Genomic DNA, 26688 nt, shown 5'->3' on the forward strand with positions numbered 1-26688 from the left:
CAAATGGCTAATTCTATTAGGGAAAAAAACACGGCTTATTTTTTTTATTTTTCCTGTCTTTTCAAAATTTGTTGTCTCAGTAAATTCTGTTTTTCTGCAGTGCATATTGGAAGAGTATTTGTTTCTGCACCAGTTTAATTGGGTTAACGTCTTAAAGAAACATGATACATGATAAAAATCTGCCATGAAAAGTATTTATATATTATCTTTGATTACCGTAGATGTCCGCTAGGAAATAATGGTATAATTGGATTTCAGTATTGCTATCAAAATCTTTATCTTACACCAGAGATGGGCAACTTTGGTTAGTGAGAAGGCCACATTTTTTATTCTTACTGTAAGAGGGCCAAATTGTAACAAAGTGTGGAGTACCATTAATTGATAAATTATAATGCTTTAATCTAACAAAAGCAGCAAATATATCACTTTCATTATACAAATGCAAATGGTAAAGTTTAATTTTATCATCTCAATACAGAATTTAGCCAAATTAAATTGTTTTCATAATGCATAGTGAACTTTATTCTTATATATTATTTAAATATCTTGTTTGTTTTTTTTTTAACAAATGGTGTACAAAAAAGATTTTGACAGCAACACTTGAAGCTATTTATATCACTTTTTTCTAGCAGGCATATCCTGGTAATCAAATTTAATTATAGAAATGTTTCTATTTTTCATGATTATGTTGTCCTTATTTTTACAATTTCCTGATTTTTTAAATTAGCTTGAGGGCCGCACTGAGAGAGGGGGGAGGACTGCATGAGGACCCTGGGCCACAAGATACTTGCAAATCTTTTATTTGTATAAAAAAGATATGCAAGTAAAATATGCTAAAATCTAATAATTTTCAATGTATCATAAAAATAGTCTAATTTGGCTTAAAACAAAGATGTGAAACAATTGTACTATATTGATTAAGGATGGTACAGCTGAAGATATTGGAATTGAACCCCTAATCTCCAATGCTTATAGACAACTGACTCCACCACTCTAAAATCCCACAAAATGTAGAGCACTTGCAGAAAGAATCTATAAAAGAGCCAGTATTAAATGTCCTGTCAGACAGCGCCCCCCACTCACCCCCCCACACTCACCCCAAACAACAGCAACAGCATCAAAACATAAACATGTTTACACAGGGGAGGAAAAAATACTATAATAGGCATTTCCCCTCTATTGCACATAATGCCTCATCATTGTTATGCTCCCTTTTCTGACAGCAGCAATCAGAAGCAGAAAGTTTTAGATTTACTTCCTACGCATTCTGCAGAAAATTGAAAAGGAAATCCCGGAGGACACAGAGGAGGCAGAGCATCCAGTCATTGTTCAGGGGGTCCCCCCTCACCCGGCCTTCATTTCCACAATGGCTGCTCTGCGCTGATTCATCCAAAGCTGTAGATCTGATGAGTGTGGTCCATTTCTGGGTCAGTGAGCAGCTTGCCAAAACTGTCGCTCTGAATGGGGAACAGAAGAGGCCATACATTTCAGACTCTCACCCAGAAACACACAAAACTAACTACACACACACATAACACTGTCACCCCAACATTCAAATGCTGACACATACTGTATGTCCTCACAAAGAAGCGGCAGAGTTCACGGAGAGCATTCATGTAAGTATCCCGAGGTCTTTTTCTGCTCACCTTTCACCTGTGCAGGATGCTACTTACTCTTTTTATGCAGGGTTTCTCTGGGCTAATTGGTGAGTATTCTGTGTGTCTGTAACTAGTGAAATGTAAACTGTGAATTTGTCAGCATGTTTAAATGACAGTTTGTGGTCAAATTATCGTCTCCTTCCTGTGGCATTAGTAAAAAGGCGCCTTTTTCTATTAGTGAGTCCAAATAAAGGCTTATGAGGCTGTTGTTGAGCTCTGGGTAAGGTAAGAGACATAATTTAGCAAGATGTGCAGGAATATACTGCATTTGGGGGTTTAAAGACACTGCCGTGGAAGCACTAAGCAGGCATGTATCCATGCATTTTGTTTTACTTTATTTCTTTTTGAGAAAAAGGAATTTTCAGTTGTTTAGTCAAGAGCTTAGCTTATCTATTTATCTGAGGATAGAAATGCTAGTTTTCTTCAGGGTACAACTTGATTTCTCAAGATCAACTACTGTAATTCACAACAGAAACCAGCTTTGTCACCCCATCTAACAAGATACATAAGCAAAGAGCTTGAGGGAACTTCACCAGTTATCATGGGACAACAGGGTAAAATAATATTTATGGATGTATGGATTCTTTAGGCTTCTGTATCTTGCAAATGTAAGGAAGTGGGACTAAAACCTTAAAATAAATACACTATATGGACAAATGTATGTGGCCACACCCTTTAATTTGCATGTTTCAATTAGACTCATTGCTACAGGTGTCTAAAATTAAGCACCCAGCCATGCAGTCTCCATTTTCAAACATTTGTGATACAAAATGTGTCGTTTCTGGAGAGCCCAATGACTTCATGTATGGTACTGTGATGGCTGCCACCTTCGCAAAAAGATGGTTTGTGTAATTTCATCCATGCTGAACTGTAAGTGATATTGTTGGAAAGTGGAAGAGTTTAGAAACAACAGCAACTTAACCACAAAGCAGAAGATCACACACAATCAGAGTAGGGCCAACAACTGCGAAGGCGCATGGTCGGCTTAAGGTCGCCAATGCTATTCCATAGCTGAAGGGTTCTGAATTTCCACTTGCCTTAATGTAAGCCAAAGAACGCAGTGTGCTGGAAGCTTCATGGAAGTGATTTTCATGGCTGAGAAGCTGCATGAAGGCCTTACATCACCAGTGCCAAGCGTCAGATGGATTGGCGTAAAGCACTACGAAACTAGACTGTGGTCTGTGATGACACCCTTCGCTGTTTGGCAGTCAAATGGGCACGTCTGGGTTAGGTCGATGCCAAGACAACGTCATTGTCAGACTGCATTGTGCCAGCTGTAAAGTTTTTTGGAGGAGGGATAATAGTATGGGGCTGTTTTTCAGGGTGTAGGTAAGGCCTCTTATCTTCAGTGAAGACCAGTCTTAATGTCTCAGCATGATGCTATGCTTCCAACTTTGTGGCAACAGTTTGGAGAAGGTCCTTTTCTATTTCAACATGACTGTGCACCAGTGCACACAGCAAAGACTATAAAGAAATAGTTTGATGAGTCAGATGTGGATGAACTTCACTGGCCCGCACAAAGCTCTGCACTCAACCCCATAGAGCACCTTTGGGATGAACTTGAACAGACATTGTGAGCCAGGCCTTCTAGTCTAACGTCAGCACCTCACTTCATAAATGCTTTAAAGAATGAATGGGCAGAAATTCCCACATACACCTCAAAATCTTGAGTAAAGCCTTCCAAGAAGAGTGGAAGCTGTAATAGCTGCAAAAGGGGACGAACTCCATATTTAAGTATGTATTTGAATACTATATCATCAAAATGCCCTGAGTAATAGTCAGGCGGCTGAATACTTTTGTCCATATAGTATGTCTCAGATAGTGATGTTTCACATCTTTAACCTGTTAAAGGTGGAATAAAGTATAAAAAAGCTGGTTAACTATTCATTGTTTTTAATAGTTAACCAGTGTTTTGCCATTTTAAGAATAATCATATACTGTAACTTGGACAGATAGTACTATTATTTGACATGACCAATATTTTCAAACACATCCTGTGCAATATCATTCCCAGTGTGCTTATTGTGTTTTCAGTGTAATAGTTTGACTTGTGAGACAACTATTTGTTTGACACTAAAGTATGTAATTGGACATTTTTTATGCTAACTTTAACTTATATGTCATCATATTTTATGAGGGCTTATTTTTGTTTTATGTTGATAGAATGTGATACTGAGTGAAATTCCTCAGCAGCTGAATCTGATTGTCCTTCTCAGAGAATTTAGTTTCACACCACTAAGCATGAGGTCGCCCTATTTCCCAGCGAGGACGGTGCTTTTCCGTAAGGAGCCAAATGGGGTGACGTACAGAGTCCCAGCTCTGCTCTTCCTGTCCCACTCCAGCTCCTTCCTGGCCTTCTGTGAGGAGAGACTCAGCCCGTCTGACTCTCAGGCTCACCTGCTGGTCATGAGGAAGGGAACCTTCTACAGGAACTATGTGGAGGTCAGTGTTGGTTCCTGGGGCTGTACTGGCTGCTTTTACTTCAGCATAGCTTAAACACTAACCAATGGCCACTGTGCAGCCATTATTGACGAGTGTATTCAAAAACATTAAGAACCTTACTAATTTAATAAAAGTAGTGAAATATTCCATATGTCTGTATTTTTTGATAATAACAATAAAATGACATACAATAATGTAAAAATGTTAGTAACATTTCTAATCCCCATTTGTCTTCTGCTGTTAGTGGGAGGACATGCGTGTTCTGGGAACTGCCTTCCTGCCAGGTCACCGCTCCATGAACCCATGTCCGGTGTACGATGAGTTCACAGGTACCCTCTTCCTGTTCTTCATCGCTGTTCTTGGACACACCTCTGAGTCCTACCAGCTGGTGACGGGGAAGAATGTGACTCGCCTCTGCTTCATTTGCAGCACTGACGACGGAGAAACCTGGAGCCCTGTCACCGACCTCACTCAGAGGGTGATAGGAGACACAATCAAAGGTCAGGGAATCATAGGCAGTGGTTTTTAAATATGCTCAAACTACAGCAATAAACTAGAGAGCACATTAACAATAACATGTCATGACACCAGGGCTGCATGTTAGTTTGATGCCTATAGAAATGTTCAATCCCTGGCTGAGGCCTTCTCTTCTTAAAGGTCACATATTATGCAACACACACTTTTTCAGGCTTTTCCAACAAAAAATAATGCCCCCAAGAATCAGAACCCCCTCCCCTCCTCCTTTCTCTCCTTTCAGAAAATGTGTGCTGAGACTAGTCGTTCTCAGATTTTCCCCTCATGATGTCATGTGGGGAGTTAGCACTGCGCCAGGTTCGGTTGGCCCTCCCCGCTTGGAAGAAAGTTCCACCCTCCTCTCCTAGAGCAGGAGAGCCACATCCATTAAGCCAATCAATTTCCTGGAAGGAGCGGAGTCCGGGGCGGAGTCAGACAGCTCATTAAACTTAAAGACACAGACACAGAAACAGCTTGTTCTGAGCAAAGAGGGGCTTTTTAGACATACAAAAATGTAATACTAGAGTGTTATAAACCTGTCTTAAAGGGTAAAATATGTGACCTTTAAAGTTAGGTGCTCTGGCTTTCTTACTGGAGCGTGGACTATTACTATAAACTGGGTCTGTGGGCATTAATGCATCAATGGAAATGTACAATAAGTGCATTTTTTAAATCACATTTAGCACATACTTTATTGTCCCTTTCAGCACTCTGGTTAAGTTACTGTAGCTTCTCTTTGCAGCCCCAGTGATGTAAAATATGATTCTATTCCAATAGAGCACATCAGTTAAACACTGAAATTTCTGCCATCATACCCCTACATCTACCTTTAAATCATCTAAACTATCAAACAACCTCCAAGACCACCCACCTGTGCATAATGTCTTCCCCTGGAATGTATAAAATTTTGAATGACTATAATGTTGTGGAAAGAAGATAACTCTCTCCAAAAGCACCCTCTTCTACTCTCTTTGTCCCTAACAGGGTAGAAGAGGTTAGAGACCAAAAGAGAAAACAGCACAACAGATTAAATTGTCTCTCTCCCTTGGATCACCGCAGCATGAATTATATACATAAATGAGCAAGATGAAATGTCCCTGATCCCCACTCTGAGTACCTTGTATCACTGAACTTTGACGTCACTTCCTCCTCTGTTTCCACAGAATGGGCCACCTTTGCCCTCGGCCCAGGCCACGGCATCCAGCTGAAATCAGGTCGCCTGCTGATCCCTGCCTATGCCTACCACATCGACTGCAAAGAGTGTTTCGGTCAATTCTGCCAGACCACCTCCCACGCCTTCTGCTTTCACAGCGACACCCACGGGCGAACATGGCGGTTTGGTGAGGCGGTTCCCGGTCCGGAGAGTGTGGAGTGTCAGATGGTATCAGTGGATGAAGAGGACGGGACTAATGTGCTGTACTGTAATGCTCGCAGCCCTCTGGGTTACAGGGTGCAGGCGCTCAGTCTGGATGATGGAGCTGCCTTTCAGGAGGGGCAGCTGGTGCAGCGACTGGTGGAGCCTCGGAATGGTTGCCATGGTAGCATAGTGGGGTTTCCTGCCCCTTTACATCTCTGTCAGTCCCTTCCTCTGTACTTACAACAACAAAAACATCACACCAGACACTGGACATCTTTCATCTCTCATTCAAATCCCTCCATATCTCCTTTATCACCAAATTTAAGAACTGCTCCAGATTTCCTCACCCCCACCTGGGTAGTTTACTCCCACCCAACATGGACAACAGCTCGGAAGGACCTGGGTGTTTTCCTCAGCCTGTTCCCCCGAGATCCAGACAGTTGGCGTGGCCCCTGGGTGATTTATGAGGGCCCCAGTGCCTACTCTGACCTCGCCTACTTGGAATTACCACCCTCACCTGGTGCACCGCCTGCTGTGGCCTTCGCCTGCCTGTTTGAGTGCGGCAACATCACGGCGTACGATGAAGTCTGCTTCAGCATCTTTACCCTCTACGAGCTCATTGATAATCTGCCCCAGAATGTGCAGCTGAGACAACAAAACAACATATGTAAAAGACAGCAGAATGCAAAACCTGGGACAAGCTGTTCAGAGGGGAATGATGGTCCAGTGTCCAATCAGGAGAGGAAGAGGAGAAAGAACAAGTTTACAAAGATGTGCTCTGTGTCCTAATTTTAGGTTTTAAGCATAATCCTATCAAAGTCAAAGTATCATCTGATACCAAGTTTTTATTTACTGCCGGTGTCAATGAAAGTACAATTTAAAATAGATAAATGAATGATCTGTAAATGCCTTGCACTGCCCAATGTGAATTAAAATAGTGCCTTGGTTGCACTTTTATAAATCTATGAAAAATCAATGAGGTCCTCAGTTTCTTCTTTATGTGAAAGGGTCCATTAAAACCTCTTTGGTGCATTGTGGACTATATGGACAAAAGTATTTGGCAACATGTGTTAATTATTGAATTTCAGGTGTGTCAATCAGACCTGTTACCACAGATCGAAAAAAACAAGCACCTAACCATGCAGTCTCCACTTGCAAACATTTGTGATACAAAATCAGTCATTTTGAAGAGCTCAGTGACTTCAAGGATGGTATTGTGATGGACGCCACCTTTGCAATAAGATGATTTGTGTGATGTCATCCCTGCTGGATATTCCACAGTCAACTGTAAGTGGTATTATTAGGAAGTGGAAGAGTTTAGGAACAACAGCAACTCAGCTACAAAGCAGAAAACCAAGAGAAATCACAGAGCAGGGTCAGGGGCATGGTGCATAAAAGTTGCCAACGCTCTGCTGATTCCATACCTGAAGAGTTCAGAACTTCAGAAAACTGTGCAGCAGGAGCTTTATGAAATGGGTTTCCATGGCCGGGCAGCTGCATGCAAGCCTCACATCACCAAGTCCAATGGCAAGCGTCGGATGAAGTGGTGTAAAGCATGCCAAGTTTGATCGAGGAGGGATAATGGTATGGGGCTGTTTTTCAGGGTCTGGGCTAGGCCCCCTATCTCTGGTGAAGGGCAATCTTAATGCTTTAGCATACCAAGACATTTTGGACAATGCTATGCTTCCAACATCGTGGCAAAAGTTTGGGGAAGGCCCAAAGACACAAAGCAAGGACTTTAAAAACATACTTTGATGAGTTCAGTGTGGAAGAACATGACTGATCCACATAGAGCCCTGACCCCAACCCCATTGAGCACCCTTGGGATGAATTGGAACCAAAGGCCTTCTAACCCAACATCAGTGCCTGTCCTCATAAATGCACAGAATGACTGGGCACAAATTCCCACAAAACACAAATTGTCTGGAAAGGCTTCCGTAGGTGCAAAAAAAGGGGCCAACTCCATATTAAAGCACATGGATTTAAATACATTGTCATTACAGTCCCTATTGATGTAATGGTCCAGTAGCCAAATACTTTACTCCAAAGAGTGTAATCTAATTGCGTGGTTATCTCTTATGCTGCAAATGGGAATACGTTGAGTGAAAAAAGGACATTTGGTGAATAACAGCAATAGGCAAAATCTAACCAATCAGATTCCTCTATGTGAATCCTTAGTTGGGAGCACCCTACAGGATAGCAGAAAGACCTGTTTTTCCTTTATCTCTTCACATGATGAAAAAGTGTGTAGTTTGACAGAACTGTTGCAGCAGATCATCTGTCAGATCAGATTTGCAAATATCAGCCAAGACGGTTGATCACTTTCAGTATAGTTAATTCAGAGGTCTGTTGATAAAACTGTTCAAAGTTGAAAGTGTCCTCATTCATAAATATCATGCTACTTAGCCAGCCACACATGTAATTCAGGTTATAATAACCAGTTTAAATGTATGATGATTTTTGACAGCAATGCATCACTTCTGTGTCCTTTTTATAGATATAAGTATTGAGGGCTATTAGGAAAAAGTTTGGGAGCCTCTGCATTGATATTTTAGACAGAGAAAATGATTGAGTTCTTTGTGAATATTTTGTTAAATGTGCAGCTGTGATCTTTTCTAGATATCCTCTTGGCATTGCATAAGTCTGATTTTGAAGTCTTACACTCTGCAGATTTTGTGTTAAATATACCAAATTCAACCACATCATGTTTGAACTGGCTCAGTTCTGCTCACCTATGTTTAATCTTTTAGGTGAGCAAAGCTGAAACCCGTTAGGCTCACATGTCAATCACAGCTGCTTCACCAGCAGCAGCTCTAACGAGATCAATGTTCCTGAACTCATCAGCTCCTCTTCCGAAGGTGCTGAAATATTAAAAGGCTGACTGATTTAGTGAGCGCATACAAAAAACCAGATCTAGATAAAGTGCGGCTGGTTGTTGAGCTAAAAAGGGCAAAAATATAAACAGGAAGACAGCAGGATCTGGACAGCCTTGGATTCCCCTCCCTCCCTCTTTGATTGCATAACTCCTCCCCCTGCAGGAGGGTCATTGCCCCGCTTGCACTCTCTAACAGCGAAGCTTTTTCCCTCTCCACTTGTCTTTCACAGCATATTATGATGAGTTTGTGGATTGTCATTGCTCTGGTTGTGTTACTTGGGGTAACTGGGAGCCCTAATGTGAAGGTCAGTCCTGAGCCGGATAAGGTGGGCTTGCTGGCTCATCCCAACAGCGTGCCTGAGTATGCAGAGGAGGAAACAGAAATCCTTGGACAGGTGAGAAGGAGAAACCCCAGATCCATTTCTGTGTGTTAATGCTTTATCTTATCTTATTTTAGTTTGTTTTGTTTTGCTGGGGTTTAAAAAAACTCCACAAATCCATTTTTTTCAGTAAGTTGAGACAAAAAGATAGGCAGAGACTTTAAAAGACAGATAAATCTTTGCTGTATTCACCATTACATCAACACCATTCTGTACATAGTACAAAAGTCTTTACAAGCTCAAGTCAAAACACAGAGCTTTCTACCATCTTGCAAAATGTTGGCTGGAGAAATGGGAGGTCAAATTGTGCTAAAAAATAAAGATAATAAATATGTTTTCCACGAGGGGTCAAACATTAGGAAAACGGTGGGTAATTTATACAATGCAAGTGAAGATTTGAATGTTTTTCCTGACACATTCAACCAGAGTCTTATTGTCAAACTACACTAAAAGATGAGCAGGAAAACGAGGGAAGATGGTCATGTCAGAGTTCAGAAGTATACAGCTGAGTTGGTTTGACAGTTTTCAGCTCTTCCACTTGTTCTTCTTGGCGGGCAGCTGACCTGTGGCCTCCAAGTATTTGTGGATCAGGTCTTCTTGTGTGGCTGGCAGACAGGGCTGGTATCTGGCATAGTCCATCGTGTACTCCCCTTTACCCTACAAAAAAAAAAAAAAAAAAAAAAAAAAAAAAAATATATATATATATATATAATTTAAAATATATCAGGAAATATCTGACCCATTTTTGAGTCCATTGTAATGATGTTTTAATCATTCAAGACTCTATGACCCTCAACATTCTGATAGTCTAATCATTAACCTGACCTTTAACTGTATCTGTCTGATGCTAACATTATTTTTCCTCCTGTGTGGTATACAGTATACAGAGGTGGTTTAACTAATTTGGGAGCCCAAATCAAAGAGTGTCATGAGGCCTTCTGTTTCGCCGAAAGCTAAATGAAAAACATCAATTTTCTATTTAAAATCACATAATTACAGAATATAACCAAATATAAACAGACAGAGCTTGGTCATATGAGGCAACAACATAAGTGAAAGACTCAAACATGTCTCAAGACAAGATCTACAGTATCTTTTGAAAGTTAATGAATATTCTTACTACAGTTTTAGTATCAGTTTTTCTGCCACAAATCATTCTTTATTATTTATTTTATGCCTTATTGCTGCACAGCAACCCACTATTTTCTTGAGTTAATACTTCTATATGGATCTACTTTGTATAATTTTCTCAACATAAAGACATAGTGTTTTTTTTTCAGGGGCTTGAACCTCAAATAGGAGGGTGATGGGTCCTTTTCAGGAAAATTTTTGGAACTCTGATTTGACACTAATCTATGAAAACTGGGCACCTTTCGAGGCTCCAGGGTGCCTACAAGCTTTTTAAAATAAAATTTAAGACTTTTTAAGACCTGAACTGAGAAAATAACTCCTCTTTTGTGCAATAAAGTCAAAAATGATTTAAAAAATTGATTTACTGAACGATTTATGAAATTTACGATTGTTTAGAGCAAAGAAATGTTTTGGTTATAAACGCTGAAATATGATTATTTCTGGCATATTTAATGCCTCCATTTTATCAATATGCTATATACAGCAACACATCTGCTGATATTTAGCAGGTGTGCTGGGCTAAGCAATTTAACCATTAAAAAGCAGAATAATGCTTTTGTGAGGAAAAATCTGTTAAAATAAGGGTGGCTTGCATGTATTTTAAAGTGGGCAACCTGGATGTTCAGATGTTATAGAGAACTAGACTAGTTTACTCTAGTTCAGAGTATATTTGATCACAGTGATCCAGATAAAATAAAAGAAGGGTCTGGGGGTTCTCCCCCAGGAAATCTGGAACATCAAACAGTGAATTCCCTAATTCTGAAGAATAAATATGCAACAATTTGTGGAGGAAGATGTTTAAAATCCTGTAAGGTTGGCTTGAAAATTAGTTTGGATAAGAAAACGTCTTAGAGTACTTTCTAAGATTTAAGACCTCTCACTGGTAAAATTTAGACTTTTTAAGGCCTTAAAAATCTGTTCAGAGAGAAAATATGTCTGACCTACCCCACTGCAGCAATTTCAGGAATTCATAGTTTTCTGTTTTCATTTGCCAAGAAGTTCCATGCTCAAAAGACAACATTTTGATAACATCCAGGCCATAATCAGGTCTGCAAAAGCAGCTCAGACATTGTATTGTACATGTATCTGAGGCTTGTAAATGGTGGTGTGACTTTGTAATGAAATAATTGCAGCATGTGCACATGCTGCCTTCCATGGAGCGGTGACCACAAAGTGCATATGCAAATAGCCTACTTGCACATAGCTGCTGACTGGAACTTTAATGCATATGTGTGTAAGTCTCCATTTTCATAGGGAACTATATTGCCAGTTTACATGTATATACCACAATTTTTATGCCATATAAAAATGGTGGTATATTGAAAAGTTTGCATTTTGGTACCCGTTTTCAAAACCTCCCACTCTCAGGCACTAAGTGCTGTTGTTTAAACAAACGCAACAAAAGGTCACCATTTTGGAAACTGTTGTCTCGTAAACAAATGTAGCCTTAGACTTTCTCCTAGTAGAAGCTTCAACAAACAATGGGATAGCATTGTGAGTGTTTTAAAAACTTTGCCTTGCACCCTAGTAAGAATAAACCTAGACCAAACCTCCTCTTGAAGCTTAAAGGTTCTGGACTTAAATGAACTAAACCTACCTCTGTGCATGAGCGCAGTTCTGTAGAGTAGCCAAACATGTCATTTAGTGGAACCTGCAGTACAAAAAATGTGAAAAAAACAGAACATTTGAATAATTACTACAAACATATATCATGAGCCAAGATATTGTATATACTGAAAGTATGTGAAAAAAGTATGACACGGCGACTCACATCAGCATACAGAGTGAAGTATCCATCAGCTCCATCTTGTCCTGAGATGACACCGTGCCGACGGTTCACTCCAGCAATCACTACTCCCTGAAACTCCTGAGGCGCCACAATTTCCACAGACATAATTGGCTCTAGGATAGCTGTGTTCGCCTTTTCCATAGCTAAGGAGAGCAAAAAAGTAATAATAATAATAATAAAAATCAAGCTCTAAAAAAATAAAGGAAAAAAAGTAAAGCAAGAAGTGGGTCTGACATAATCTCTTGCAACCCTCACCTTGTTTTAGAGCGCCTTCTCCTGCTCGGATGAAGGAGAGCTCGTTGGAGTCCACCATGTGATGTGCTCCGTCCTCCAGGACAAATTTAACTCCTGAGATTCTGTGCCCACTCAGGAGTCCCTTTTCACAGGCACCTCTGAAACCCTGCAGCGTTTACACAAGCAATAGGAACAATGAGGAATTGGGCTTTTACTTGTTATTTTGTCATTTTAAGGTATTCACACTGCTTTATAGCTGTTCTTTGACTACATTGAAGTCAGGACACAAACCTTTTCTACAGCTGGCACAAACTGCTTGGGGATGTTGGTTCCGACAGTCTGGTCTTCAAACTCCAGCTTGGTGTACTGCTCAGGCTCAAGAGGCTCGAGGACCCCTATAACTTTACCGTACTGTCCGGAGCCACCGGTCTGCTTCTTATGAGTGAATTCAAACCTGCAGAGAATGGGACAAGAAACAGACAACATTTAAGGCAAAGTCAACCAGAGTCTGCTTTTTATAAACACCTTTGAGAAATTCTACTAACTGCAAACGCTTGTTGTTCTGGGAGGGCTGAAGCAATTTACACTTTGAGTCATAACATATAAATCAATCAAGTTGCAAAGCATCAGATCTCAGTGCAAAGCAGGAATGTTTTGGTGTTGAAATGAATCCAAAGTGTCTACTGAGTGTCCACTGGAGGCTGGCTGCAAATCCAAGGAATTTCCATTAGGTTGCTTGTTGAATTACACATTTTACAGCAGAAATTCAGATTTTTGCAGCCCTTCTGTTTTTTAATGCTACAAGACTGGATGATCTGTGTGATAAAATTTTTTATTACATTTAAATAAGACACTGCACTTGCAAAGTAACCCGAATTACAGGTTCAGATACTCTTGTGTCCATGATTCAAAAACCAAAAATGCTCTAACTGTCCGCTATATCATGTATTAAGATCCGGATTATAGTCAAGTCCAAAAATGTTCCATTGGCTCCTCCATTTCTGCGGAAAACACAAGTCCTTCCATTGACATAGTGTCCAAGTTTTTCCAGGGTTACAACCTCTGAAATTAGAGAATTTGCAGCCTTTCTGGTTGATTATTACATGCTGTTACTATGTTGTGTATTTGAGAGTCAAATAAACAGCGGATAGTAACATGGTAGGAATTACCAAATGTCTGTGACTGTCATATGAGCTGAGTCACCTTTGGGGCTTTTCCACTACGGCTTTTTCCCAGTTCTGAGTCAAGCCGAGACGTGCCATGTAATGGAAAAGCCCCGCTAGAGCTCACAAACAGAGCAACTTGTGAAGACAGCCAAATGATGCAGCAAATGTTTTCTGTTGGTGAAAGGTCTGGACTTCAGACAGGCTAGTTCAACATCCAGACTCTAGTGAAAAAGCTATGCTCTTGCAGTGGATGTGGTATGTGGTTTGCTGAAATCTGAAAGGCCTTCCCTGAAAGAGATGTTGTCCTGCTGAAGCGTATGTGACTTCTTCTATATACTTTTCCCCATACCATCAGAGATGCAGGCATTTCAACTATGCACTGGCAATAAGATGGATGGATCCTCTTCTCTTTTATCCACAGAACACTTTGTCCAAGGTTTAAAAGATTTTTATTCATCTGACCACAGAACAGTTTCACATTTTGCCACAGTCAATTTTAAATAAGCTATGTCCCAGAGAAGACAGTGGCATTTCTGGATTGTGTTCAAGAAGCTTCTTCTTTGAATGACACAGCTTTATCCTGCATTTGTGGATGGCATAGTGAACTGTGTTGACATACAGTGACTTCCAGTACAGAATCATGCATGTTTTTAATGCAGTGCCACCAAAGGGCCCGGAGATCATGAACATCCCATTCTGACCTCCAGCCTCGTCCCTTGCACACACAGGTTTCTGTGGATTCTCTGAATCTTTTTATGATAATGTGTACTTTGGATGGTGGGATGTTCAAAGTCTTTGCAATTTCACATTGAGGAACATTTTTCTGAAATTGTTCAACAATTACTCACAGAGTTTCGCAAATTGGTGAACCTCTGTCCATCTTCACTTCTGAAACTCTGCCTTTCTAAAATGCTCGTTTTATTCCCAGTCATGTTACTAACATGTTACCAGTTAACCTATTTGGTTGCAAAATGTTCCTCCAGCTGTTTTTCATTAATACCACTTATTTTTCTAGCGTTTTGTTGCCTCGTCCCTACTTTTTGAGATATGTTGCTGCCATCAAAATAAAAATCATCTTATATTTTTTTATAAAAGGGTAAAATAGCTCCGTTTTGATATCTGATACATTACGTTCTACTGTGAATAAAATATGGGTTATAAGTGCATTCTGTTTATTTAAATCTTACACAGTACCCCAACTTGTTAGGAATTGGGATTATGGATTACAGTAACTTCCTCCTTACCATCCTATTAACTAAAACTGCTCTTGGATATGAAATTTAAAGGTTTTAAGGGTAACACTAAAAAGGGTGGAGGGTGCTTGTTCAAATTTCTCAGAAATTTGCAAATTTAGTGTTTCTTTGTACCACATACTTATAATACACACTGTTAATCTAATAAAGTCAGCATGTCTGAATACACAGGGTTCCTTCCAAGGTTCAGTTGCTTGCATTGCTTTATTTGTGTAAAAGCTGGTTTAATAAGGAGAAATAGTGGCAGAAAAGAGGTCTGTCTCTTTAAAAAGGGGGCGGTCCTCTCAAACTCTGCTGTCATAGGAAGGAGGAAGTAGTTTTTCCACTTGCATGAGGAGCAGCTGAGTCTCAACCAAGGCGACTCAAAGCTTTCCTGGCTGGGTAAAGCAGCACTTCAGTGGCAGGCAAGTTAAAAGTTTTTGTTCAGCTGCTTGCTAGGCTTTGGCATTCATGTTTTCAGCCGTTCTCATTGTGCTTTTTTCTTATCTGAGGACAAACCCCTGCTTACACCTGAGGGTCAAAGTCCTTCAGAAGCCCAGCGCCGTTCATTAAAGCAGCTTCTGCTCTGATTTAGCTCATTTCTCTGTCTGTCTCTTTCTCAACAGCAGGAACAGTTAATAGACCTAGTGGTTGAGGAGGATGTTATGGCTACTGGAGAACTGAACCCCAATCACTACCAGGCTCAGAGGGCAGCCAAAGTGGTCCAGCACTACCTCAACACCCGGCATGGGTCTCCATTCAGGCTGTTTGGACTTAACAGGGTGCACAGTGGGACTGCAGAGGTGGGCAGAACTTGTGCTGTTTGTTTTACAGTGAGTGTTTATGATGCCTGCTTGAAACAGTTATTTATGACTTCTCTTTTTAGGATGTGGAAGATTCTGGGAGAAAGTATCAGCTGGAGATCTCGGTGAAGGAGATAATAGGCAACGTAAGAAATGATTGCAATGCATTCAAAAAATGTGCAATAGATTCAGTTTAATTTCTGGACTTGCTCTGAGTCTTTTAAGTCCTTAAAGGGCCAGGGATCCTCGTTGACTAAAACTATGCCTGCCTAAATGTTCAAAAGTACCAAAAGGTGGACACATTTTCACATATCTAGTGACAGTGCTGGCCCTGAATGGCATAGTTGGAAGAAACTTTATGGAGAGTTAATATTGCTGCATTTAAACTGCTTTAAGGAAACATACTCTAATCAATCTTAGCTTTTGTTTGTACTGTTAAGATGCATCATCGTCGACTTAAAGTGAGCAGGTCTAGTTAGGTTTAAGTAAACAGCAGATTAAAGGAGGCAGTGTGAAGCTACAGTGACTCAATGGCTCCCATGGCAACATCTGGACTACGCCTTGGCTCCTTCTAATCTCTGCTTTTTCTTATCAAACTTTGCCTTTCTCTCTCTCTCTTCTTTTCTTATAAATTAACCCCCAGACTTCAGAGAAATGCTCTGCAGAGGTGTTCTTCCCAAGGGGAGAGCGACAGGGCTTGGATAAGGTCCAGGCCTCATGTGACGAGCTCCTCAAAGCCAACACCACAGCCCAGGAAATGGCCTTATACGAACAGTACAAGAACAACCAAGGCCCGCTGTCTGCTCAGCATTTACCTGGTGTGTATGAATTAACATCCTCTGCATACTGTGGCTCCAATCCAGCACACACACTCACATATTACACAACATCTGCTGCAGAAATTTAAGCAATTTCTTATTTCAGCACTGTTAGAGTTTGTGGTTTTAACTGAACTCTGTGTTCCTCTTTAACATACACAAAGGCTCCTTTTCTTAATAACAGTTAAACTTTGACCAACAGACAGCCATGGTCGCATTGATCCTGACATGAGGCCTTTCTGGCACCTCGGTATAGTGGCCTCCAGCTTCATCATGCTGAATGAATCCAATGAAAATACTCTGTACAACATGGCTCAGGTGGCCAACATCACACAGCTGGTGGGTTGTTTTACCTGCTTATGTCTGCTCATTAATCCAGGATTGATATGTCGTATACCAGATTTCTTTAAAATTTAAGACTTAAGTATTATGGCCCTAATCCAAGCGGCTAAATAAAATTCAGAATAAAAGTGAGCTGAACACTGAGCGAAGATGAAGATTCTTATTTGTCAGCTAAGCTTCTTACATTTCATTCTTCTCTTTACTCCCACAGCCCACTGAAAATGATCAGCTGAAGTTTGATTCACACATACTGCTACATGAGATGGTGTCCCAGGTAAAAAACAACTATTACAATACTTATCAAATGTTCACAGTAAGATATACATGTTATTATGGTTACTATGCCTCTTAAATGAATGTGCTCTTCTTTCCTTTTCTTCATATTTTCTGGTGTTTGATTGCTCTATGGCAGTGATACTCAACATGTAGCTCTTTTATGTCCCACTTGGAAAAATAATGAAAATCTTAAAAAGGGAAGTTCTGAACCTAGAAATGATAAACTGCGAAGCCCATCAACAATTTGTTTCCTGCTCTTCTGTAGTGGGTGTTAAAAATTTATTTAATTTTCAATCTTTATTTTTTAGTCCATATGTTCTAGGGCTGTAAAGATGAATCCAATCAACTGTAATCAATCAAGGTACACAATCAGTGCACTCATTTTTTTATGGTGGTTAAATGCATGCTTTTAACCACTGCTCCTTAAAAGATTACAGACATCTTAGTGGACAAGTCAGTCATCTGAACCTTTTTAATGTTCTCTTATTTCATTTTCAATCCATAACAAGTTCCTTTTTCTGCAGTGAAGTTCATGTTCAAATGTTTGATCTACCGATATAAGTAGGTCTGTATCTAAACAGTGCAGTCAGTTTAAGACTGCAGAAATCAAAAATGATACAAAAACAGTTTAAAAGCAAAAATAGAAGAATTCTAAAATGTGTTAAAAAGGATGCGATTAACGACAGAAATTCTGACATTAATTGCGTTTAAAACTTTTGATCTTTTGACAGCCCTATTATATATCTCCATCGGCTGAAAGAGATATTGGTGATAACTGTGAAAAAGGACAAAACATGTTCTGTTCTCCACTTTGTACTTTTGTTTTAGAGGAGATTTGTGAGTTGAAGTCTCAGCAGTTGTATGCAGGAACAGGATTTTAATTCAACTTTTTTACCTCCAAAAATATTAATTCTTTTGCCATCATATCTTGATTTTTGTCAACTTGGTCAGACACATGAAAAAAAATTTTTGTATTCATTTTTTTATTAATTCAAGATGAAAGTCTAATGTTTTCAGTTTTCTAATACTGGTATTCAGGAATGATTTTTAGTATTAAAATACATTATATTTACTTTTTTCACTCATCTTAAGTGTCTCATCTCTGAATTTCATGATTTTCTAATGTTCACTTTAATATTAACTATATTAAACTTATCTTATTTAATAAATTGGTTATTATTGCATGTTTATTTTTAACAAATAAACAGAATAAAATGAACACAGGATAATGTATCTTTTTGTAAAATAAACAAAACCTTCATCTGACAAAGTTGACGAGTACCTGACGTAGTTGATAATGGGGATAAACAGTGATGGCTTGAACTAGCTTTTTAACCTTAATAATTATCTTAATTAACTTTAGATACAGAAAAATGATGGAAATGAAAGGTGAAACCAAGCTCTTGGCATACTCTGATTAAAAAATATATATATGTACATTTGATTCAGACTCCCAGGTGTGGACTGTGGCTCTTGCAAAGGTATCTATCCAACAATTTGGCTATTTGGTTGATCAGGGTTGAGTACGACTGCTCTCTGGTGTGTCTGATGTTCGCTAGAGAAATATTTGATTTGATTTGACAGTGAAATTGATTTTTTGTCCTATGTTTGTTTCACCCTCAGTGTAAAGTGCATTGCCTGTAATGAAATGTGTATAAATAAAATCCCCATACCTGTTGCTAACTAAAACAATTTATGGATGTCAAGAGCCTTAGCTAAACATTTTTCTTGCTCAAGCTAATATGTAAAAGAGTGAAACAAAAATAACTACTTAATCATATCGCATTGGTTTTGATCAGCTGATTAACACAATTCAGAAGGCTGTGAACTGTACGTGTGTTATAATTTTTTTTTCTGTTGTTTGGAATAATAAGTTGAAAAGGGGATAATTTTAATAAATGAAGCATCTTTCAGTTAAACTGGTCTAGGAATGGTTAGTTGAACGTAAACTAGCCTCATGCTTACGATGCACCGTGTGAAGTGAAGTTTTACAACTCTGCTATGTCTAATCGTCTTCCCATCTGTGTTTTTGCAGGAAATAATTCACTGGAAACTGCAGTTCACTTGGTCTCCTCAGGAGGGCGTTAAAGTGCATCAGATGGAGCAGCTGCCACACCGCCACGAACTGGAAAAACCTCAAAACACAAACTAAACTGCTGCTGCTTTCACAACCAAAACAACGTATCGATGCTCACAGTTTGTATTCAAGCGCCAAAACAAGACATGCTGTCAATGATTGCTGCACTAAACCTTTAGAATTTATAATTACAATAATTGAATAAGTACAATTGTTACTTTTCTAGTGCCTTTGGTTGCTGTTGTATTTTAGCCTGAATAAACTGTTTATACAGACTGCTGTCTCAGTCTCTGTAAGCTTATATGTGTGCGGGGAGATCTGAACTTACGACACAGGATTGGTGATCGTCTCTCTGAATGCCACTTTGGGTTTTCCCATCACACAGGGACAGTTGTATTCCCTCTCCATCCTCTGGAATAACAAAACAAAAAGGCCATACATTTGAAGAAATCTGTCATCTTTATCAGGTTTAAAGGAAATAACTGAGGACACAACCTCCAAGTGTCCTATTTTTTCACCATTGAATTCACTTCAGCAGTAGTCAAAAACCCACTGGCAATTGGAACCTGTGCAATGCTAACTTCCAGGCTGGCCTACTAAAATACAACTTTTCCTGCAACACTACACACTTGCAAAAGCTTGAATCTGTGCTACAAATCAAAATTATCTAGATTTATAGCACTTTCAGTAAATGACCTGACATGACACACCAGATAGACTGTTTCATTTATCCACTGCATTGGTTTTATTGCACTTTCATCTGGAAAACCTCCTATACAAAACATTTGAAAAAGGCAGGGCTTTTAAAAAATTCTCTAAAGGTGATTGGCTGAACATCCTGTCTGTCACATTCATGACTGTAATTGCCAACCAAAGTGACAAGACAAAATGAGGTTGTAGACATGCACAGTTCCAGTGCTATCCTGAGATAGGCTAGTGCTGCTGTAGTGTTTGAATGGCAACGTTTGTCGGTGGCTTAAATTCATACTAAATGTGCAAGAATATCTTCTCTGGTAAGAGAAGCTTTCAGTGTGGCTCTTTGTTCTTGTTTTAATAAAGAAATGTGTTCCAGTTCTGATAAAACTGCTGTTATAATATAGCTACATCAGAGCAATGGCTACACTGGCAGCAGCCATTGCTATTGGATCAACGTACAACTGAACAGAGCCTGTAGCTACTGTCTTGACCTCTTCAAATGATGCTGATAGGTCGGAACCGTTTTTGGTTGGGCACAAATTTTGTGTATAGGAGCTTTTAAGATTGATTTGCCTGATGAGAGGGTTAATGACCGTGTCCCATCAATAATATCCCAATTGTGACTGATTTGCAGAATGTAATTACAGCTTGTATTAACAGTGTAATAACAGCACTGCATTCTATCTAAAAGAATACCTGGGAGTAGATTTCCAGATGTAGCTCACCCATCCCTGAGATGATGGTTTCTTTGCTCTCTGTGTCAAAATGCACCCTGAACGTCGGATCTTCTCTTGTGAATCGGTTTATGCCTTTGGAGAATTTATCCAGATCATTCTGTGAAAAGAAAAGCCATTAGAAGAAATTCAGACAAAGGGAAGACCGATTATTGGCGTGGCCAATTATTGATGTCAATATTTGGCATTTAGTCATTTATTCATATCTGCATTTTATTTACTGACAATCTGCCAAAATCAATTAATCAAAAAGGTGTGCTACTTTGGCTCCACCACAAAGTTTGTCCTTAACTCTGGCTTTGTTTTCACTTGCTACAGTCCCACATTAGGCGTGGCCACAACACAATCTGACTGGCTTGACGGTATCAGCCCATCAATACTGAGGCCTGGGTGGTACAGACACAGGGAGTGTGTAACATCACTTCCTGTTTCCTGCTGCTACAGTTTTGCTCTGTGGTGTTTCTCAAATTGACAGAGCTAGTGCCAAATTGTTTATTTTCCTTATTTTTTTAACATGCAGTTTTATTTTAGTCACATTAGGTACATTGTGTTTGCCATTACAAATCAGTTCCAAATACTGGTTACTGCCATATACACACTAGAAATAATTAGTATCAATACTGGCCATGAAAACCATTATCGACCTACCTTTACTGCAGACTCTAGATTTAGAAATCAAAGGTTTGTATGGGTGAATGTAAGTTATTTTACCTTGTTTGCAGGCTTCATTGCCATGGAAATAACAGGCTCTGGGACATGAATTGACTCCTGTGAGACAAAATAATAAAAAGGGGGACACAATATTCCATTAATATCTTTAAAAAGTAAACATATTAAAATAACAGTCTTTTTGTTCTTTCTCAGGTTTAAACATTTAAGTAACCCACCATGGAAAGGTCAGCGCTGGTCTTGGTTGTAAAAGTGTCTCCACTGGCACAGTCGATCCCAAATAGAGCACAAATATCTCCTGCATAAACCTCATCCACATCCTGAAGCAGCAGGGAGGGTCATGACAAATAGGAATCAGAGAACAAGGTGTTAAGCGTCCTTGGGTTTCTTGAAAGGCGCTATATAAATTCAAGACATTATTATTATTATTATTATTAAATCTGATTACTGAGTCTATCTACATGTGTTGTTTTTGATAGCAAAAGTTCATGACAGATAATCATGCAGTCTCATGTCCTGCTTTGATGCAAGACAGATGGAAACATGCTGCTCTGGCATCACTAGGGATGTGGTGACATCTACATACTTTCTGGTGCAAAAAGAGAAACCTAACAGATCTGACCTCTCATAGTTATCTGATGTTTAAAGCGCAAACCACAGCTGGAAAACTGTGACCTCTCACTGCCTGCTGATGAATGCTTGTTCCCTCTCACCTCCATCTGGTCAGCATGAAGACGCACGAGCCTCTGAACTCTGACTTTTTTGCTTGTGCGTGTGTTGTAGATGTACTCCCCCTTCTTAAGGCAACCCTGGTACACTCGCACATATGTCAGCTGGCCGAACCTCCCTGCCTGTTAACGGGAGGCAAAAAGGAAATAACCAAAAAAAAAAACAAACAAAAAACAAAAACAAAAGACAATGTTGTGCAAAACTGCAGAAGTAATATTAAAGCATATTTTCTCACCTCCAGTTTGAAGGCCAGACCAACATAAGGTTTTTCAGAGTCTCTTGTAGGGTCCATTTGAATCTTTGATGTTTCACTGGAATCTCTACAACAGAAAAAACACAATGATGTTGGTGCAAAAAGTCTCCTGAGGAAGATTTTTAATAAATATTAATTCAACTCCATCTGTTGTTACTATCTGAGCAGATGTAGAGCCTTTAACCCTAGTCATCACTCACTCATCATTCAGGATAGCATAGTTTTTGACTTCTGTGGGGTTAGGCAGATAATCCAGGACAGCATCCAGGAGAGGCTGGACTCCTTTGTTCTTTAGGGCTGTGCCCACCAACACTGGAGTGAAGAGACGCTGCACTGTTGCCCTACGGATCGCAGCCTGATGGCGGTTAGAAGAAAGATTAAGGAAAGTGTTTGGCAACCAAATCATTAGAATTGATCAACACTTAAAAAGAGACTGGTTTTGCTATTTTTTTATGTCTATACTGGACTACAGTGATGTCCTATATGTGCATGCCCCCTGTCAAGGTTGGACAATCTGGACATTGTAACACCAGGTTTGAGGCTCAACACAAACTTTAAAAACCTTCACTCATGACTGTTTACTCTATGCACATGTTAGATGGTCTTTCTGTCCACACCTAGGCTAAAACAGCCTTTCTCAACAGGGGTGGTGTGACACCATGGGGTGTCTTTAGGCATTGTTTGAGGTGTCTTCGAAATACTTTGTATGTTACCAAGACTTATCATGAATATGCAGACCCTTAGCTATCCGCACAAAAATAATCAATACTGTCTAATGTGCTCCTGAAAATCATTTCAGCGTAGGGGTCATGACGTTTTTTTTCTTTTCAGTTTGGCAGGTGTGCATGGAGTGAGAAACACATTATGGTGTGTTTTTAAGCCCTACACACCACAATTTATTTCATCCAAGGTATTTAAATAGTTTTACAAGGGTGCTTTAGATATTTATCTTATTAATTCCATTCCTACATAAGTCCCTCAGCAGTCATACGGGTGTAAAATGTTGTTGATGTTTTTTTGTTTGTTTTTTTAAAATCAATGACTGGAAAAATCTTTAGAAAAAGGTTTATCTACAGGTTCAGTCTTGGACTGCTTCCCTCTAACCTGCATCAATCCAAAGAATCAGGAACTTACAATCTTGGGTTCAAGGATCTATTTTTACTGTCTGTTAGAGAGGGATCTGTTTTAAATTGATACCATCTCATAGTTATTTTAACATTGCTGATAGCAGGTTTAAAGGACACACACCTTCAGGTCAGCGTTTGTTGGGACTTTTTCTTCTAAGAACATCTCTCCTAACACTTCATCAGCATTAGCCACACATTCCACTAGCTCCTGCCTCCGGTCTGCAGCCTCAGTGCGGAAATCTGCTGGGATTTCATCATAGCGGATGCTCTGACTGCAGGGAGAGAAAAACAAAATATATAAGCCTTTTTAAAAATATATAAATACAGATGGAAATGAACACATCTAGCCAGACAGATGCTAATTCTTGCTCTGATATCAACAAGTTTTTAATACCTTGAGGTACAGCTTTTGTGAAATAGTCTCAGAATCAATCAATCAATCTGGCTCAATAAAGTCAATTTTTGTCTTGCTGATAAATATTCCCATGTTTTCAATTTCACATATAAATTATCATTTCGTGCTATTACAGAGGTGGATGTTGAAAGAGATGGTACAACAGACAGAAACGCTCACCCAAAAGGGCCTTCAAAGTGTATGCTCCGCTCCTCTACGAGGTCGATGATGCCTCTCATGTTCCCCTCCAAGCCGATGGGGATGTTTACAAATGCTGCGTTGTGGTTCAGTTTGGTTCTGTAGAGGACAAGAAGAGAACAACTCTGTTGAAGGACGCAAAAGGAAGCAAAGCCACAGCTTGTTTTAAAATTGTTTTAGAACTCTGACTTGATGTCAATCTGCATTTTGAACCTTAAAGTTTAGCATAAGAGCCCACTTGCAGGAAAGCATTCTGGGAAAATGCAGAAGTGATGAATGTGCAAATAATTCTGGGAATTATAGATCTTGATCTTTATTATGATCTTATCCAGATCTGAGATTTAAAGTGATGTGTAAGATTTTTTTACTTTTACAACACTAATCAGTTTACAAAACTGCCGATATGATGTCTTACTAATGTGAAATATTTTTCAAGTATCCTTTCTTATGCATCAACCACTATATGTGTATCTGATGAGTAGTTTGGCACGCACACAGCCGCCATACCTCATCTGCTGCAGGGCTCGGCTGGGGTTGGCACCCATTCGGTCCAACTTGTTGATGAAGGTGAGGAAGGGGACGCTGTATCGTTTCATCTGTCTGTTCACAGTCATGGTCTGACACTGGACTCCACCCACTGCACACAGAACCAGAATAGCTCCATCTAGCACACGCAGAGCTCTCTCCACCTCGATAGTGAAGTCAACATGACCTGGAGGAAACAAAGAAGATAGTGACTTTAAGAAAGATAGGTGTTTACATGACAGGCAACTTTATTAGATAATTGAAGCACAGGGGTGGAGCTGGTACCTAGAAATCATTTTGGTCACCAAAACAGTCCTTATACTTATTATTATAAATATCACTGTGTATGTGGGACAATGCATGTGACACAGTACTCATTAAAACAGAGTCACAGATGAAAACAATGGAAAGTCAGAGAGGGGAAGATAAGAAATCTGCAATTTCTTCATAGCATTTTGTGCCTTTTTGATAATTAGAAGAAAAATACTGCACAAATGTGTAGTTTCATTCATGCATACATTTATAACAGCATCTTAAAACCTGCTACTATTTTTCACCAGTAATACTCTGAAAGTGTGTCTTTTTGTTTTGATTCAGAAAGAGTAATACTCTTCCAGCAAGAAGAAAACTTTATGAAATTCAAGCAGCCATGGTAAAACCAGACACTGTAATACATTAACAACACATGTGCAGATCCCCTGGGAAATACAATGGGCATTTTATGATTGTTTTTCTTGTATCAAGAATGAACTTGATTGGGTTTAAACAATGTATTAACATTGGTATCAGCCCATATTGGCCCTGTTTACAAACACTGACCATCAGCAAAATTATGAAGCATTAACAAATATCAAATATCAATGTTTATCTGTTGTGTCCAGTCAGTTTTATGCAGGCTTTTGATACAACTAGCTGCTGGATCAATAATGATACTTTTTACAGGGCAGAAAAGTGACCTGTTGGACACTGATCAAATGAAATGGTGTGAGAAAATGTTAACATACGGCAGAAGAATTTAAAAAACAATGGTTTCAGCATTGACATCAGTGTCTGGTTTTAATTCCATCTACCAGGGAGGTGTGGATCAACAAAGAAGAAAAGTGTCATGTCTAAGGTATTAAGGTATGTGGTATCAGGAAATCCCTAGCTGCATCATGGGAAATGCATTGCCCAATACAAGGGACAAAATTCAGCACAATACAAGACTTTTTGCTCCCTTTTATCTCCCAAATTAAAAGAAATCAATAAGAACCCATTACAAAAATTGGTTCCTAAAACCTTCGTGTCAGTTTTGTACCTGGTGTGTCAATGATGTTAATGTTGTGATTCTTCCACACTGTGTATGTAGCAGCTGACTGGATGGTGATGCCCCTCTGTCTCTCCAGCTCCATAGAGTCCATAGTGGCCCCAACGCCGTCCTTACCCTTCACCTGAACAATCAGGAGGTAAAAAGCTCATGACTGAAGAAAACTTCACACATGTAAGCCTGTCATGTAAACCTTCCATGCCAGTAATACACAGATGTGTAGTCTGATTGGCCCTCACCTCGTGAATCTCTGCTATTCTGCCGGTGTAATAGAGGACACGCTCGGTCAGGGTGGTCTTCCCCGAGTCGATGTGAGCAGAGATCCCGATGTTGCGGATCCTCTCGTTGGGAAAGACCCCAGAGGAACATGTCCGACAGCTGTTTATGAGCAACTGCGAGGATAAAACATGAAGAAAATCAATACTGAAGCTCAAATCTGTATGTTTACTGATTGTGAAACGCAAATGACTGACTACAGGCCAGCAGAGGTTCGATCAAGACTGCGGACACCTCTTTGATGTCGCCTCACGTTACCTTTTTAAAAGTGACGCTTCCTGGTGCCAAAAGATGATTTTTACCCAAGACGAGACCCGCTTTTAGTACTCTCATTTTGACAACGGGTTGGTTGGACTCAGGGGTGGTATAAGTCCTCCTTTTACCTAACCCCTACTCTGACAACCCGGTGAATGTCACGCCTGGCCGTGGTGGTTGTGAAACGCTACTTCCGTATCTACGGAAAGCCCGATGTGCCAGAATTAAGAACCATTGCGTTAAGGAATACAACAACGCAAAGCTTTCAATGAGCACAGTAGAATTAAAAAGTCCACCAACATGGCGATGTCTTATGTCGAAAAACACATTAAATCATAATATGTGAAAAGAACCGAGCAAGTGCGCCCATAAGGGGGAGAAAGGGAGGAGCTTTTTGGGGCCCAGCTTAACCGTGGGATTCATGAAGGTCTGC

General features: G+C 39.7%; 3 protein-coding genes across 4 annotated transcripts; 2 read left to right on the forward strand and 1 right to left on the reverse strand.

Annotated features, from left to right (window-relative positions):
- The first annotated feature begins 1572 nt into the window (after window positions 1-1572).
- On the forward strand, window positions 1573-6759 carry neu4 (sialidase 4). Its single transcript, XM_041798288.1, has 5 exons — window positions 1573-1616; window positions 3875-4100; window positions 4345-4600; window positions 5777-6187; window positions 6308-6759. The coding sequence occupies exons 2-5, from the start codon at window positions 3900-3902 to the stop codon at window positions 6757-6759; spliced, it is 1320 nt and encodes a 439-aa protein (XP_041654222.1). The 5' UTR covers window positions 1573-1616; window positions 3875-3899.
- A 2257-nt stretch (window positions 6760-9016) lies between these two features.
- On the forward strand, window positions 9017-19368 carry lxn (latexin). Of its 2 annotated transcripts, none has more exons than XM_041811036.1 (7): window positions 9017-9240; window positions 15404-15580; window positions 15664-15726; window positions 16224-16398; window positions 16601-16737; window positions 16952-17014; window positions 19052-19368. In XM_041811036.1, the coding sequence occupies exons 1-7, from the start codon at window positions 9082-9084 to the stop codon at window positions 19166-19168; spliced, it is 891 nt and encodes a 296-aa protein (XP_041666970.1). In that variant the 5' UTR covers window positions 9017-9081; the 3' UTR covers window positions 19169-19368. The 2 variants fall into 2 exon arrangements, with proteins under 2 accessions (XP_041666970.1, XP_041666979.1); XM_041811045.1 differs by lacking the exon at window positions 9017-9240 and adding an exon at window positions 15105-15202.
- Window positions 9392-26435, reverse strand: gfm1 (G elongation factor, mitochondrial 1). The gene is made up of 18 exons (XM_041811023.1): window positions 26259-26435; window positions 25964-26116; window positions 25716-25848; window positions 24401-24605; window positions 23876-23992; window positions 23423-23573; window positions 22375-22529; window positions 22157-22241; window positions 21906-22043; window positions 21411-21512; window positions 21235-21291; window positions 20486-20623; window positions 19422-19504; window positions 12671-12833; window positions 12401-12545; window positions 12128-12288; window positions 11954-12007; window positions 9392-9882 (listed from the first exon to the last, which is right to left on the reverse strand). The coding sequence occupies exons 1-18, from the start codon at window positions 26331-26333 to the stop codon at window positions 9751-9753; spliced, it is 2247 nt and encodes a 748-aa protein (XP_041666957.1). The 5' UTR covers window positions 26334-26435; the 3' UTR covers window positions 9392-9750.
- Window positions 26436-26688: the final 253 nt, after the last annotated feature.

This window comes from Cheilinus undulatus, linkage group 2 (genome assembly GCF_018320785.1).
Source record: "Cheilinus undulatus linkage group 2, ASM1832078v1, whole genome shotgun sequence".
Lineage (NCBI taxonomy): Eukaryota > Metazoa > Chordata > Actinopteri > Labriformes > Labridae > Cheilinus > Cheilinus undulatus.

Excerpts from the sequence above, each read along its gene's own strand:
- neu4 (XM_041798288.1), top strand. The coding sequence starts at position 3,900 with ATGAGGTCGCCCTATTTCCCAGCGAGGACGGTGCTTTTCCGTAAGGAG. Across the intron at positions 4,101-4,344 it reads TCTACAGGAACTATGTGGAG|TGGGAGGACATGCGTGTTCT; the intron begins GTCAGTGTTGGT and ends TTCTGCTGTTAG. Across the intron at positions 4,601-5,776 it reads GATAGGAGACACAATCAAAG|AATGGGCCACCTTTGCCCTC; the intron begins GTCAGGGAATCA and ends CTGTTTCCACAG.
- lxn (XM_041811036.1), top strand. The coding sequence starts at position 9,082 with ATGATGAGTTTGTGGATTGTCATTGCTCTGGTTGTGTTACTTGGGGTA. Across the intron at positions 15,727-16,223 it reads TGAAGGAGATAATAGGCAAC|ACTTCAGAGAAATGCTCTGC; the intron begins GTAAGAAATGAT and ends ATTAACCCCCAG. Across the intron at positions 16,399-16,600 it reads GTCTGCTCAGCATTTACCTG|ACAGCCATGGTCGCATTGAT; the intron begins GTGTGTATGAAT and ends TTTGACCAACAG.
- gfm1 (XM_041811023.1), bottom strand. The coding sequence starts at position 26,333 with ATGAGAGTACTAAAAGCGGGTCTCGTCTTGGGTAAAAATCATCTTTTG. Across the intron at positions 23,574-23,875 it reads CACTTTGAAGGCCCTTTTGG|TCAGAGCATCCGCTATGATG; the intron begins GTGAGCGTTTCT and ends CTCTCCCTGCAG. Across the intron at positions 20,624-21,234 it reads CAATGAAGCCTGCAAACAAG|AATGATCTGGATAAATTCTC; the intron begins GTAAAATAACTT and ends TTCTTTTCACAG.